Below are 16,830 nucleotides of genomic sequence, written 5' to 3' on the forward strand. Positions count from 1 at the left end.
GTTGAAACTCTGTAGAAACCATAAAATCAGCGACAGTTGGCTAAGTGCTTCCAAAATAGAATAAATTATCTTAAAACAGTCTTCAAAAATATTACTGCTGATTATGAAGTGTCTACAAAAGCAACCTGAATGAGATATCCATCACTGTAGATATGGTTTCTAATGGTGTTAATGTGCTGTTCATCTATTTACAGATAAGTGTCCAGTCAGGTTGACCAAATATTAAAGGAAAGAATTTATTTTGACACAAGGATTACAAGTATATGTGGCAAAAGCATTATAGCCATAATAAAACTACCACACACAAACTGAAAAAAGGGGAAAAACGTAGGAAACCCTGCTCAATGAAATTTCATAAGCAAACTTCCAGCAAATGCTGTGGAAGGAGTGATAGGGTATAAACTTCTACCTTTACTTCAGACAAACTAATGAGAGCTTCTTCAGTGTCACAGGCAACATTATTAGAAAGAAGAAATAATGGCTCTTAGTTTACACTTCAGTTTAACTGAAGGAGAAAATTAATTACATAATGATTGATTGTGATTAAATTAATTGTGTTTTGGGGTTAGAAACATTCAACACTGAATTTTCATGGTAGCTAGGAAATCAGTTATATTTTCTGGAAACGAAGTTAAGCTAATGCACTGACTATACCTCTTTTTTCTGGTATAGAAGAAAGGAGGCAGAACAGTTCTGCAAACCAGGCAACATTGCTTTGGAGAAAGAATTGGATTAGAAATAGTTTTGTCAGATCTTATCTCCACTATAAGCTAATCCTCTCTAGCTGTCATTTTATTTCAAAGACACACTCATCCCATGGCAGTCAATTGCACATTAGTTTTGCAGATGTTCAGAGTGGGCTTTTTATAACACTTACAAGAATCAGCCACCCTCAGTTATGTAGAAAATACACGCTTTAATACATACACTGACTGTCTCTACTGATGTGCATGTAATAGCTTTGTTGCATTAATGTGCTTTCTTTCTTTTTTTTTTTTTTTTTTAATTTATTTACTCTGTTTGGCTGGTTGAAGCAATTTACTCTCCTTGGGAAGACATTTGTCTCTCAAGAGGAACACAACAGAGATGTTTATAGTGAGGCTATAAAAGCAGGGAGGAAGGATAAGCAGTAACCAAGACTATCATATCCAATTAAAATCGCTGGTATGACAACAGTAGAATATAATTAAGTATGATAGCACTTTAAGAAAGCAGAACAAAGAATAGCCAACACAAATTGAAGGAGAAAAGAATTATTACATCTTTAAAGATCATGGGAGGTCAGCCCCTCAGTTATTTGTTTTAGTCCAGAAAACAGCATACCCAGCAAGATCCCAAAGAAGAGGATGTCAATTACTGAGTATTTGAAAGCCATGTAGAGAAACAGAAAGCAATTATAGGAAAGCATAACCAAACAGTTGTTTGCACAACAGCAAGTATTATGAGATTCTCAGAAAGTACATAATACATCTTCTACTCACTACTTAATCACTAAAGCTCCCCTTCTTTTCTCTCAAACACACTAGAAGTTTAACTACTGCTTTCAATACAAAATAGTGGTCGGAGCTTACATACAGTGTCGGGTTTCTTTCTTATTTTATTATATTCCAAGATGAAGAATCTTATTGTATAGCTACCCAAATTCTGATAGTGTAAATATTTGTACTGACAACAAGACACAGATCAATTATGGTCATATTGCCCTGCATACACCTCTCTAATGAATGTATGTGCATGTTTTATAAAAAAAAAAAAGTTTTGTTTTTACAAAAAAATTAATATGCTACAACTTTTGCTGTTGTCACTAGAGAGGTAGACCTGGTGCATATCTCACAGTTGTGCTACACCCTGACATATGATAGAAGCCAGCATTGTGTGAATATCTATCAGTAATATAGGTCACATCACTAAATGCCATACAGCCAGAATGAAGAAAACACTGAAAGAATAAAAATGTAGAGATAAGCTGTTTCTTATACTGTGAATCACACAAGTGCTCTAGTCCATATTGCCTTTGCACACACACTTCAGTGAGTGTCTCCTTATGCCACCAACACTCCATTAAGGGTATAAAACCCTAGAGAACCATGGTACAATTCATAAGGCTTATTGGTATCCCCAGCCTTGTAACATCAGTCAGGATTTTGCCTGACTTTTCTAACCTATGAGGCGTGGCTGATTGAAAGATGAGCACATCTCTATGCTGCTTCTCCTCAGCTGCTGTTATCAGCAACCCTAATCGAAAACCAAAACCTACAGAGCCAACACAAATGTGCCAGCTGAGCTCCACGCTACTGATACTGAGCCTTAACTTTCAGTAACAGCAAGGTACGGCCTTAGTTCTGGACCTCACGTCAGTGCAAAGGACCTGCAGACAGCCCCCAGCTCCTGCTCTTCTAAATGCAGACCCTCTGTGCCGGGTTAGATACCAAAATAATTGACCTTGGCTACAGTGAGCACTGCATTCTGTCCCAAGAACCCCAACACTACATTGCAAAACTGAATTTTACTGTTCCTGAAAACACACAGACAGAAAGGCTTGCTTCAGGCTGCAGTTTCAGTTATGATGCAAATAATACCTATCCCTTTGAAGCAGACTTATTTTACCAGTGAGACATTTTTCTTTCTTTTTTTTGTAACTAAAATGTTTTATCTTTCAACTTTCACCTTATGGTAAGCAAGTGCATATAAAATCTAAGCCAACGTCACTCTATTCATAGGCAAAAACCCAGTCATTTTCTCATTCAGTCATTCAGCCATCAGCTGGATGGCTTGCATTCAAGGATGCAAGAGCACAAAAAAGCAAGGAATTGGACTACCCAGTAAACCAATCGGACTACACAGTAAACCCTCAGATTTCACCGAAAGGTAAAATCTAAAACCCTCCAAGACCCCTTCTTGAAGGTTATAAAAAAAAAATCCGGGAGACCACATAAAGGATGGTTCTAGTGGTTCAACATTTTGAACATATTTTCTGAACATTCCTTTACTAGAGATTTGGAAGATCCTATGAAATAAAAAAATCCTTCAAGCCTGTATTTCAATTTGCAGATATAAATTCTGTGCTTTTAAATGCTGGAGAAAGAAAAAAGAAACAAAAGATAAATTTCTTAACGTTGTAATTATCAGCAACAACTAATTACAGTAGAGTAGGCTGAATAGGATTTTTTCCACCACAAACAATGGTGCAGAGAATAGACTCAAAAAAGGCAAGTATGCTTTCCAGGAGAGTTCAGGTCTAAAAGCTGAAATGCTAAGGCGATAAAGATGACCTCAAAGATGAGAACACTCTGCTTACTTACAAGAAAAGCAAAGGAGCAAACAGTCCCTGACCAAAAAATCTAATTTTGGCCTCTGCAGACTATCGCTCCTATATAAAATCCAATCAACATACACACTTCTGATAAAATTATAGGAAAAGGAAATAAAAATAGCAATAGGTTCATATGTCTGCTGCCAATTCTTCACTTTCATCACTGCCCTCTAAAAGAGAGCTGCCTGAACAACTCTTGCCTTTAGAGAATTCAGACTTGTGTTTTATGTAAACAGGATTATTTAAAAATTCCCAGCGATCATGAATAAACAATACTGAAAATCTCTGAAGCAAATTGTGCTGCATATCTGATGTATCACAAACATCATGCATCAATCTATCTGATAAAGAATTACTCTTTTCATTACTGTTAGAGAAACTACCCATCAGCTACCACATTCAGCAGGGCACAGAAAATTATGATGTACTTATACATGTGACAAACCACCACTCAGCCTAACTGGAAATCCAACAGGCTTCCCATGAAACCTGGGTATTTTTCCAGTGCATCACTGGATCAGTTCAATTGCTGAATTCAACAGAGCAAACCCTTGCTTGTCCAATCTCCATTTTACTTTGACAAGAAGAAGCTGTTCAAGTAGTAGAGTTCATCTGAAAGCATAAAACTCTGTGTGGGTTTTAGGTGGCAGATAAATACACTTTTGTCGTTGCAGAAAATGTCTGTATGTACACAAAGGAATGTTACTTTTTAGCTCATATACACTGTACACAGGTATGCAGACATACACGTAGCAGAAGAGAATCCAGCCTTCCTAAATCCCAATCTGATGCCTGCTCCTGAACATACTTGGGACTGGCAGGCTATGGCACACACAAAAAGGCAAACCAGCCGCTTTGGATTTCAGTAAAGGTTTCAATACTGTCTCTCACAGGATCCTTCTGGACAAAACGTGCAGCACTCAGCTGGATAAATACATCATGGGATGGGTGAGGAACTGGCTCATGGGTCAGGCACAAAAGGTCACAGTGAATGAGGTGACATCAGACTGGGGACCTGTCACCACTGGGGTTACATAGGGATCCATCTCACCCCCTGGACTCTTCAACATCTTCATGAATGACTTGGATGTAGCACTGGAAGGAATACTAAGTTCACAGACAATACAAACCTGGGAGGAGCTGTTGGCTCCCTCAAAGGCAGGGAGGACCTGCAGAGAGACCTTGATGAATTAGAAGGCTGGGAGATCACCAACCAAGTGAAGTTCAGTACGGGAAGGTGCCAGATTCTGCACCAGGGATGGGACAACCCTGGATGTACAGACAGGCTGGGGAATGAGATGCTGGAAGGCAGCGCTGCAGAAAGGGACCTGGGAGTCCTGGTCGGTGGCAAGTTGAACACGAGTCAGCAGTGCCCTGGCAGCCAGGAGGGACAACCCTGTCCTGGGGGGCACCAGGCACAGCATCGCCAGCCGGGCAAGGGAGAAACAGAAGGAAGTATTAAGCTGTTAGACAGCATCCAAAGGAGACTTACGGACATCATGAAGGGCTTGAAGGGAAACATATGAGGAGTGGCTGAGGTCACTTTGTTCAGCCTGGAGGAGACTGAGGGGAGACCTCACTGCAGTTACAATTTCCTTGTAAGGGGAAGAGGAGGGGCAAACACTGATCTCTTCTCTGTGGTGAGCAGTGACAGGACCTGAAGTTGTATCAAGGGAGGTTTAAGGTGGATATTAGGAAATGGTTCTTTGCCCAGAGGGTGATTGGGCACTGGAACAGGCTCCCCAGGGAAGTGGTCACAGCACCAGCCTGATAGAGCTCAAGAAGCATTTAGATAACATGCTTGGGCACATGGTGTGACTTGGCACATGCCATGCAGGACCAGGAGTTGGACTTGATGATCCTTGTGGGTCCCTTCCAACCCAGCAGATTGTGTGATTCTGTGAATTATGTGGATTTGATACTTGTCTGGAGTCTTCTACCTCTCCCTGCTATGTATGCTTTCTGTCCACACTTGAACAAAAATCATTGCCATCTGCTCCCACTGGAAACATCCAAATTTTTACTGCAGGTTTCAGTAGTAGTGGCACCCAAGTGCAGCAGTTTGTTAACTCCTATTTTCAACTTCATTCACTTCACCTCATATCTGCATATCATGCTTTTGACTACAGACAGGACTACTTTCCTTATTAATAAAAAGGAATAGAAAAACAAAACAGCTAATTTTTGTCCTAGCCTTCTTTAAGATATATGTAAAATAAGATTTGAAAAAAAAGTGTGGGGGGAAGAAAATACTAAATTTCCATGAACATTGGACACACAAACACTGAATAAATCTTTTGGAGAAGTTGAATAAATTTTCCTAATTCTCAGTAAATAAGCTGCTTAAAGAAATAAGTCTGGTTAGAGTACTATGTAACACTAAAGCAAATCCCTGTCTTTAGATCTAAATGATTAATGATTTGTTTCATGATCAAATCTAATACCTGGTAAAACAATAACTATGTCAGTACAAGAAAAAACCTGTATTTTTACAAATAATTACATTTAAAATTAACTGTTGTTTTCAACAGAGAGACAAAAATCAAACATAATAAAAATCAGGGCATTTGCTATCAGGAATAATCTCGTTTCACAGAATAAATGTTACTTCTCCTTCTATTCACAGTCACCATTAGTAAAAGCATGTTGAAGGTTCAATTACATGAAGCAATTTCAATTCCATTTGCTCCTTAAACACTCTTTTCTTTTTTTTCCACTTGCCCACTACATGGCAAGAACTCTTCAGTACTTAATTTATAAGCTTCATTCTATTTTCCCTGTATATTTTAACATTTAATTTATATTGAGTTCTTTTATTCATGAAAGTAGCAGTGTAGCTTCTTTTCATCCAAGGTAACCTTATTTTAGGACTGTCGCACATTAGCCTGGGATAGAAAAAAGGAAATTTATTTTCAAAACCATGTGTAGTAGATTATAGTAATGCTGAAAGCTACATGATTTTAATTTTCTTTGAAAACAAATATAGACAAATAAAACAACAGCTATATAAGTTAGTACAATAAATATGGCTGCATACACACAGGCCAGCACACAGGACTTACTTGCTACAACTCTCAGATTTGGCAGCAGCTAGTTTTGTTGAATACGCCTTTTCAATAATTATAACCCAGTTCTGTCATGCAGATGAGTTTAACTTTAAATACATTTTTAACAGTAAATATTTCCAATATCTCTATCATGCTTGAAGTCTGGACATGATGGTTCAGTGACTGCAAGTTTGTTGCAGAGTGAAACCTTGGCAATAATAAATAGCTAATAGTTTCCTTCACACAAACCATGCAGTGTACAGTGAGTTGAAAAGTAGTACTCTCCAGTCTGGGAAATGCCAGTGCTCACTTCATTGACAGCTTGAGGTTGTCAAGCCTCAGCAGCTTTGTTGGCTCATGCACATTGCCAGTGCTCTGAAAATTCTGCTAGATAAACTTCCGTATCTTGCTGCCACAGCTAAAAAATGTTCTCACCTCTCACTGTAAGAAGCCACTAACCCCTGCAACAGAACCTGAGAAGGGACCTTGCATGGGGCAGGAAGATACACAGTCACATCTGCTGAGGTTGCTGGGCTGGTAATCCCTCCTTTGAGGGAGGATGGAGGCAGCAGTGTCTTCAGCTGCCTCCATCCCCCCTCAAAGTATCCAAGGCCTTCCAGAGCTTGCCTGTCAAAACTCCAGCAAAATCCCTGGCTGGTGCTAGGGCTCTTTCACACATGGCTTACTGGATTTTCAATGTGTGAAGTTTTTCTCTATAACTAAATGAATGAATTAGCTGCATTGTCCCTCCCTTGTAGTCCTATTATCAGCTCCTGGAGTCATGACACAAAAGAACACATTCACATTCTTGCACTCAAGTGATAAGGTAGCTTCCTTAGCTAAACAGAAAAAACCTGAAAGCAGAGACTTACTGACAGCATTTTGGCCCAGTGGAGAACATCTGGCTCGTGTCCTGAAGTATTGCCTCCAAAAGTTTTGCTTCTCAAACTTGCTTTGTTATCCCCAGAACCTCTGCTGCTACCTGACTTTCCTGGCCTGACCCTGCCTACCCAGCCTTTTCACACTCGACGCTGGAAGTTCCTGATTTTTGTTGTCATGATGAGCTGGCAAGGACATCTTATTTAAGGACATCTTATTTGTCCTTTTTAGGGCTTTTCCTATCCATCAGGTAATCACAAATCAGAAGAACACATGCAACAATAATCCCCACCCCAAAATATAAAGCAAGAAAGTGGTACATAGTTCACATTCATCACCAGTGCTGTCAGATAGCAGAGCAAATTTTGTGCAAGATGGATATTTAGTCATCACAAAAGTTTCAGTGGGAATATTATGTTTCATCTATGGGACCTGGGCAACTATTTGAGAGCAGAGAAAAACTGCACCAGAAAAAAACCTGAACAAGTCACCAGTATATTACTGGCAAAGTATTTTTCCAGATGCTACCAGAAACTCATCTGTGGAGAGGTGCCAGTCTCTGCTAGCTCCATACGTCTGCACTCCTCAGCCCCAGTGAATTTCACTTGTTCAGCAGAATTTTTTTCCTTCTCCTCCTCCATCCCCAGCTCAAAGCAACAAAGGACATTTGGGAATCTGGCTGGCCCCTCCCTCTCTTTTTACATTATTCCTTTAGCCAGTAAGGAGAAATGCTGTAATACTTGCTCCCAAATCTTCCTGCCTTTCCATGCTGTATGCAGGGCAAATTAATACATAATGTTTAAAGAGAAGGTAGGCTTTTATTTCCACAGCCAGAGAAGTGTATTTACTTCTTAATCTCCATTTTATTGTGTGCGTAAGTACAGATCTGATCTCTGCAAGCTCTAGAGATAGAAAAGCCGCAGAGAAAGAAGTGTCTAACACAAAAAGCAATACTGCTAAAAAAAAAAAAAAAAAAAAAAGATTTCAAACACAGAATTCCAAAGAGTCTGAACAAAAATAAATTCTACACAAGCAAACTCCAGTTTACAGACTGCTTATTTACACAGGCCAGTGTCTGACTATTTACCCTGGAATAGTTGTTACTTGCATAGTAATCAAGACCACGCTTACTACAGCTGTTGCAGTGTGAATGAACCCTCTTCTCAGCTAAACAATGACGGGGTTCAGCCAGAGCAGTCATCTAAGAACGGACCAAGCAGGAGAGATTATGTGAGGTCTGGGGAAAGGAGCAGACAGTTCAATCCAGCGAGGCAAGCCAAAAGCTTCTCCTGGGCAGAAAAAACCCACGAGCTTTTCTACATATGCAGTTTTTTCTTACTATCTTCATAAGGATTACATGCTAAATCCACTAGGCTACACTGAATTTCACAGCTTAACTGATCATGCACAAGGCATAGGCTTTAGAATCAGCATGTCCATTAAATTGTTTAGCAATATCTTAGCCCACTGGCAGTCCACAGGCTTTATAATTTCTTTGCCCATACAGTACAGCTGCTGGTTTGACTCAAAATAACAGCTTTTAATATCCCTTGTAAAAGCAACCCCAGCAAACTTCTCCTTGTCCAATGACTTTGTGTTGGAGCTCAATTGTTTAGTTCATTCCCTGTCACCAACAGAAATAATGGCTATAATCACACTTCTGTTTGAGTGACTCTTCCTATTAGAAGGCTCCTGCTGTCAGTTTACCCGTCACATATCATACTCCAAATAAATACTCTTATCCAGCCAAACACCTGTATTATGAAGCTGATATGAGAGTCTTTCTTTGAACCACACTTGCAGAAGAAGATAATGAGCTTTCCTGGTAGACTTACAGACTCTAGGGAAGGAGAAACATTGGGAGCCTCTTGTTTTGCAGGAATTCTTGGGTGTTTGGTATTGGAATTTTTTTGGAGGGAGGGGGATTGTGGATTTGGTTTAGTTGTTTTTTTAACTGTCTTTTAATTTTTGGGGTCTTGAGTGGCCAGTGACAAAGCCAGAACTCTAAAGTAAATTGTTTACTTTCTTGACAACACGTACATGATAACTTCAAAAGATGAAAACTACTTTGTTACTATACCCAAGTGTGTAAAAATAAATGATAAAATGTACCTTTATTTAAAAAGAGTGTTTCTCTGTAAGAACAATGCAGGAGTTTTGTTTTGCTGAGTTACTCTAGTTAGAGCCCCCAACCATGCTGCTTACAAGTAGAATTGTGAAATATCTTATCATGCCTCTTACCAAAAAGTGACACACTTGTGACTTGGGTGATGAAAACACTGCAGAACAATTTAAAGGTGCCCAAAAATTGTTTCAACCTTATGAAGCACTACAGACATTTGGATAGAGCAGCAGACCCTCATTATTCAGAATTAGCAAGCGTCAAGTGTGTAATGAGGACAGTGAAAAACCCAGCCAAAAAAACCCAATGGCAAACAAAATTTTGAAAAAGAAACCAAGAAAGCCCTCTTCTAGCTAATATTCCTAAAAGGCATTCACTCAAGATTGAATATGCAGAAATAGTTTTTGAGTTTCAATTTCTGAAGACCAAGGCAATAGCATAGTATAGAAAAAAAGTAATGCAAGTTAGAAACAGATCCAAAGAGAAATTATTGAAGAGAAAAAGTGTATTTCTGTGGAACAGAAAAGAGATTTTTAAGCATTGGTTGACAATAAAGAGTATACACACAGGTAAAAACCACACATGAAATGACACAATGCTGTGTAAAAAGAAACATGCCACTCATTTAAAAAGATTGTACAACTCGTAGTCAAATGTCATATGCAGGTCTTCTGTCTCTAGATCCCAAAGAACCTTTTGAAAATCTGCTCCACATTGCTTGAAAACACTTTACTTTAGTCTATCATCTCAAATTCTTCATGCAGATCAAATCTTTCATATATTCCATTACCTTACTCAGCGGCACATAAGAGAACACTATCAACATGATTTTATACAAAAAAATAAAATTTAAATTAGGTAAACACATCTTATTCACAAATACATATTTTTATGTATATATATATATATATATATATGTATGTAAGAGTAATAAAAATTTCAGTGGTAAATATTTCAGTAATGGGCACCACAATGGCAATACAGCATCTTTGAGCTTCAAACAGAAGCCTGAGGGGTAATCCTTCTGCATATTTCCTAAATCTTCTTGCTCATGCAGGATTTGGTTTTACTTATTCTTTCTTTAAATGCACATGCATATTTAGGAACATGAATAAACACCCTTGCATGCTGATCTTTGAATAGAGAATATTTAAACTTTTACTTGGAGGGGCTGGTTTTTTTTGATTACAATTATGAAGCCAAATAAACTGAATCTTTTGACAGACCACTGTGGTCTTGGTCAGCAAAACAAGAAGAAAGCCTCTTGTTAAAATACATACCTCTGTCAGGAACGATTTGGCTGTGGAAGGGTTCATTATGAGGATAGCCCGTCTCAGGGTATCCCGATAGCGGTTCAGTTCTTCTATTCTCATAGTGGCAAAGAGCCCCGTGATCATTTTATTGATGTTGTTTTCTACTTTCTGTAATGCTACATCCATTCCCTGTTGAGATACTTTGTCTAAAAATTCTTGTATTCCACGGATATCTAGAAAAATCAGAAGCCAAACAAGATGTTAATTGGTAACTGGAAAAAAAGACACAACTGTTCAATTTATCTCATAGAAACATTTTGTCAGGTAGATCCCTGCAGGCTTTCCCTTAATATTCATTAAACCTCTTCCTGAGACATGTTCATTGCATTTCTTAAAGTACTGAAACAGGAGAAAGAGTGGCCACACAACAGCTACTGTCCAAAACAGCCACTAGAAAACAAACCTACAAATACTTGTAGCAGTTTTCCCAATTTGGCCATTCAATCATCACACTTCTTCCTAATCTTTCTTAAAGGACTTTCACATTAAAATCCATATGGAGCAGTGAGGCCATGGTGACCATCACACACAATTCTTCCCTCAAGCAAGAGTTGTCAGAGGGCAGGTGAGGATGAGAAAGGCAGGAAGCAGATTATTTTCTTTTGGGAAACTCAAAACTATGTTATCCATGCTACATAGCTTAATGTATCTAAGTAAAGCTTGGGCTGTTCACTCATCAAAAAGTCTCGTTGTTCTAAACTTCACAATTATTTATTTCCTTCAAAAGCAAAACAAAAGCCAAATATGTAGTTGTTGCAATGATACTGTCTGCTCCCATCTGATACTGCTGGCTGAGTTAAGTAAATTTTCCACAGCAAAGTGGTCCTGTAGGGTTTTCTGGCTTACTCTGAGTAAACCCTTCTTTAAGAATGACTTAGAAAGGAAAAATTGATCAGCAAAATGTTGACTGAGTTCACTACCTAGCTTATAATATATTTGAAGTCTACCAAACTGAAATATCTGTGTACTCTTCACAGATAGCTGGTCCAAGGCTTTGGGAGGGCTTTTTCCAGTACTGAATTCCACAAGCAGGCTTGACTTTTTCCTTCCCTTTGCTCTTTTGAATGGTTTTATCTAAAATGCCAAACTTTATGCTTAAAAATTGAAATCATTCAATGACTTCACAAGTCAGATCAGGGCCTTCTGGACCTCAGGAAAATCCCTTCAGCCTCACTCAGTCCTCACTATCTGACCCCTGCTCACTACCGCAGATTCTCAACCTGTTTTCAGGAGCTGAGCCACCAGTTCCCTAACGTGACTCTTCCCTCCAGCAGTCGCTCTGACCTGCTGTCCCAGAAGACGCTCAGCAGGACATCCTGCCTTCCCTACTGGCATGCCAACCTCCCACACATTCAACTGCTCTCAGTTAGGGGAAAAAGAAATAGCCTTAGAGTCAACACAACAGACACTAGCCCAAACATGCACCATGTTAAAAGAAAAAGAGAAGAAGAAAGGAAACCAGTAACCCCACATCAACGGGAATTTCTGAAGAAACATTTCCCCAAAAAATAAAGGTTCCTCAGGTTTATCAAGGCATTTGTGGCAAAAATCACCAGAAAATATTTCTCCCATTAGAATGCTAAATCTGGTCTCTCCTAGACGTGTAGCCTTAAATCCAGTCTCTGAGGGACTGCAATTCCTGCTTTGCTTCCCTCTTAGACCCTTGGTGCTGTATCAGTTCCTTGTCTCAATCGCTCATTTTCCAGGGGAATAGTCAGACCTGAAGGAACAGGATTTTTATGTGTCTTTCTTCATGAGACATCTTGTAGTTGAGAAAGCTTCCAATTAGACTTTCTTTCACAACAGCTTGGCTACTCAGCTCTTTCATCCTGACCTACCGACTTCCCCTGCTCTCAGCTCTTCTTATGGGGTGGTGGCACAGACAGTAAGATAAGAAAAAAAGTTCAGTCTGCACACAAGAAAAAAATGCTCTGCCTGCATCACCAGCAAAGATCAACTAACTAGAGAATATTAGAGACAGCCATCCTCCTCCGGCACCAGTTTACTGAGATGCTAGAAATGATGAAGAAACAGCCATGGAATACCTTATAATCAAACATTACACAAGAATTATTCAACAGGGTTAGTCCTGGAAGTCTGTCACAGTCAGCAATCTGGGTCTCTTGTCTAGAGCTCCAAAATACCATGAACTGGAAAGAAATGGTATTTTTGGCATTAAGGCTATTTTAGACATTTATCACCAAAACCTCACTCTCCAGACACTGCCAAAATATCAGTATTACTAAACACTTGTAGGATAGTTTAACCACGAATAAAATACATGCATACACTAAAAGTAAAGCTCCATAAGAATCAGATACTAATTACAGCTTCTATTTAATATCTAAATCAGGAAAATTAGATTCACTCTAATCAGAGATGTTAGAATTTTTTTGGCACTTTAAATGCCAACAAGATTATTTGAAGTGCTACAAATATGTTTAGTTTTATGCAAATGACAAAATAACTTCTTTCTGATTTAACCCCTTAATTCTAAAGTTCCTGGGGCTCATACACTGAGGATTACTCAGGATCCAGACTAATTAAATCATATAATGAGTAAAACTGGTTGAAGTCAAAATCATTGAAGCACAAGGAACACTTGCAGATGGGATCTAAATATGCTATCAAAATATCAGGAAGAAAATTTACTTAGGCTATGAAAGCCTTTTTAAAGACTTAGATTCTATCTCAAAAATCCATGTATTTTCTGACACCAGAACATGGTAAGCAGGAACCACCAAGCAAAGTTTTATTTGTCCTTTTTCAAAACAAGAACATAATTTCACTTGACCTGAATTTATAAACACACTGGGGTAATTGACTGATATTCTGCATAATCTGTGTTGGCCAGAAGACAGATTATAGAATCAAATGTCTTTCTTTGCCATGAAGGTCTGCATATAAACAATGAAACAATTATACTGATTCTTCACTAAATGATGGGACAAAAGGGACAGACATCCAGTATCATTCTCTACATTTATTAGGTGACTGTGCCAACTGTATTGCATTTGTGTGATATGCTTTTAGGAAAATACCACCATTCTAATGGAAAATGTACCAAACAGGATTCCTACTTCTTCTTTATTACTTCTGTCTTTGGCATTAGTGCAACAAAAAGATACAGGCAGGAAATAAACACAGACACTGGTTATATCTCGGCTTACCCAGTAGCAGAATGGAGCTATTGGTGGTGCTCACCTGATGCTGTGAAACAGCAGAAAGCATATTAAAACACCCTGCAATTTAAATGCTATTTAAATCATGATGGTACTTCCAATATTTCAGCAGCAAGTCACTAGCAACGATCATATTCAAAGAGTATGCCAAAGAACAGATGCTGCCACTGAATGGGCAGCATTATCTTTCCTGCATGGATTGTCTGAAAGTGGCACATATCCACACTGAACTGTGGAATCATCTTTTTAATAGATAAACTCCTTCTGCAGAAAAATCTGGCAAGCAACCTGTGGCACAGATGGCTTTTCTGAGGAGACACAAGACTGTTCATGTCTGGAACACAGGTGTTTCTTGCCCTGAATTTGCTAGCCAACCTGTTGCCCAGACAGAAGTCACATTTTTACTTTCTATTTAAGTCAGATGAGTCATAGTCATAGCCAGAAATTCAAAAGAGTTTCCCCATTATCACCATTATTAATTATCCTCCTTGGTGATCAAAGCCAAACTTAGCACATAGAGAGAGACCAATGCTGAAGCCAAAGTTGCTGTCTCCTCTCCCAGCTCAGTGCCGCTATTATTTAGTACTACATTTTGTGGTTTTTTCACTAGGCAGGCATCACTCCCAGTCTTGTGTGCACAAGAACAGAGTACCCCTCTGTAATCAGCATCACCTACAGGGTTAAACCAGACTGGAAAATTACATGAAACATTACCAAACATTCTCCTTATAACCAAAACTGTGTTCAGTGTAAGAGACTGTGAAGTTGTCTTGGAAACGCTAAAAAACAAAGCAAGCAAAATTTTTCAAGGCCTCTGTTTCAAGGCCTTCCCTGGCATAAATAACCATGCCACAAGGTGGAGGTCTACAGGGAGGTCTTACGGCCTGGACTGCTGGTGCACAGCAGGTCCAGCACTGGGCACAGCAGCCTGGCTGCACCCACAGCTGAGGCTCATACACAGAGCATCCTGCAGAGGTGAGCTCAAGGCCCAGAGCCTCTGAAGCTCTGCAGACCTGGCTGATGTATTCAAATGCAGGTAGTCAGTGTAACACTGCCCCAGCTGAGATCTGAATTCAGGTGACAGCTTCACCAAACTTGTCATTACTGTGTCAGCTGCTGTGGATTCTGACCTAAGGAAGAATTTAGGAAATGAAGCATAAACTCACACCCCATCTTTTCATTGAACAATCTTTTTGATACTGAAGAAAGCACAAGAAACAGGTAAGTATGTTAAATACAGAGCGTGCTCAGAGAAGAGCAAAGTGCCCTTCACAGACTACAAGTCTAAATCTTAAATGACCAGCCTGGCAGCAACACTCAGACCTCACCTAACAATAAGAACCATTTAATGGAAAGCTCACACACATGGTGTGACTTTTGGGGCTGTCCAGAACAGGGCCAGGCATGGGACTTTAATGAGCCTAGTGGGTCCCTTCATACTCAGGACATTCTATGATTCTTGCACAAGGATTTTTTTTAGTGATGGAACCAGATCTCATCTCACTTTTTTGTTCTCTCTGCCCCACCCCCCCCCAACTTTCCTTTGCCATCTCTGTTTTATACAGAGGGAGCAAGTCCCCTAATCCATCTTGGAGAAAGCCTAATAATCAGGGCATCCTAGAACAATACATGCTGGTTTTCAGGCATCTCATACAGGAATACCAGGATGCATATGCAGTGAAGATTTTATAAGCTGAATAAAATAAACAGCAAATATTAAATAACTCATATGCTAAGTACCTCTTACACCCTTATTAAAAAGGAAACATCTACAAGTAGATGCAAAGTTCATAAAAAAATTCTCAGATCACACTATAATCAGGAGAAGAGAAAGATGGCACTATTCACTAATGCTAATAAATTAATCCATCCACCCATAACATTGTGTTCCACCTAAATTACAAGGCACTCACTGTGCACTTTGGTTATCTCAAGCCTGGCTTACAGTCATTAGCTCATCCTCCCTCTGATGGCATTTCAGATCTGAGAACATTCTCCTCAGAGTATCTGGCTGATAAATACCAACTGATTCAGCTGTGGTGGTAAAGGTGAATGTGCCTGTCATAAATATTCACCGGCTAATTTGTGCAAAAGACCACTTTATTTGTACAGATGATGAGAAAAGCCATTGTGCAAGAAATAACACCGTTCAAATTCTTATCAAGATAGCTTTACAAGTGTACCACAGTGGTTCTTCCTTACACAACGCTGGCTAGCATGACAGCAGCTATTAACTGTGGTAATGCACTGTACACAAGGGAGGTGTGCAGCTTCAGCCAGACTCTGATGGGGCCCCTGCTCTGTGTAAAGGCTTGTGCAATGCGTTTGCGTTCCTGTGCACCCTGATATCTATTAACGTGATTAAGATCCAGCCTGATGAAAAAAACAACAATTTAGCAGCACGATTCAGTAACAGTCCTTCATTTTACTTGCACAGCAGTGGGACTCCCTCTCATTAATTGTCTTATATGTAATTTGTTGAACCGCCAAATTAAAACTAATTAAAAAAAAAAATCATCACAGCTTTTTCATATTAGCATGTGGGAACTGAGAGGGACAGTTACTTGAGCAATTTCATCTGGATGATGAACTTCAGAGAATATAGCAGTACTTCAAGCTCATTAGAAGTAAATTCAAGCCCAAATGTTTAATTACATATAAAATCTCATTTATAATATCAGAATTTGTGCAGCCTAAGAAGTGGAGATATATCTTGAGAGAAACTGAACATTTGTAAATGGTACAAATGACCAGGGTCTTTTTCCTCCTTGTTTGTAATTTTCTGACATTTTTTACACATAAAAAAAGAAGACAACAAATTGTCTCAATTTTTTTAGTATCATTGAACTGAGAAAAATGAAAAAAAATACACTTGTATACTTTTTTCCTTTTTGAAGATATTTCCAGTTCAAATTGAAAGGTAAGCAGGTGATTGCAATTTTTGTTGTTTGATATGAACTATTTTGGCATTAAT

General features: G+C 39.0%; 1 protein-coding gene across 3 annotated transcripts in view; it reads right to left on the bottom strand.

Moving 5' to 3' along the window:
* Window positions 1–16,830, bottom strand: part of GRID2 (glutamate ionotropic receptor delta type subunit 2) — a 710,183-nt gene that overhangs the window by 264,911 nt on the left and 428,442 nt on the right. For all 3 annotated transcript variants that reach the window (XR_004240290.1, XR_004240289.1, XM_032109710.1), the window contains exon 4: window positions 10,642–10,847. Coding sequence is in view for 1 of the 3 variants with exons in the window: in XM_032109710.1 (XP_031965601.1) it covers window positions 10,642–10,847 (206 nt within the window). In the remaining 2 variants the exon portion in view is untranslated. The remainder of the gene's footprint in view (window positions 1–10,641; window positions 10,848–16,830) is intronic.

Source organism: Corvus moneduloides, chromosome 5 (assembly GCF_009650955.1).
Source record: "Corvus moneduloides isolate bCorMon1 chromosome 5, bCorMon1.pri, whole genome shotgun sequence".
In the NCBI taxonomy this organism is placed as follows: domain Eukaryota; kingdom Metazoa; phylum Chordata; class Aves; order Passeriformes; family Corvidae; genus Corvus; species Corvus moneduloides.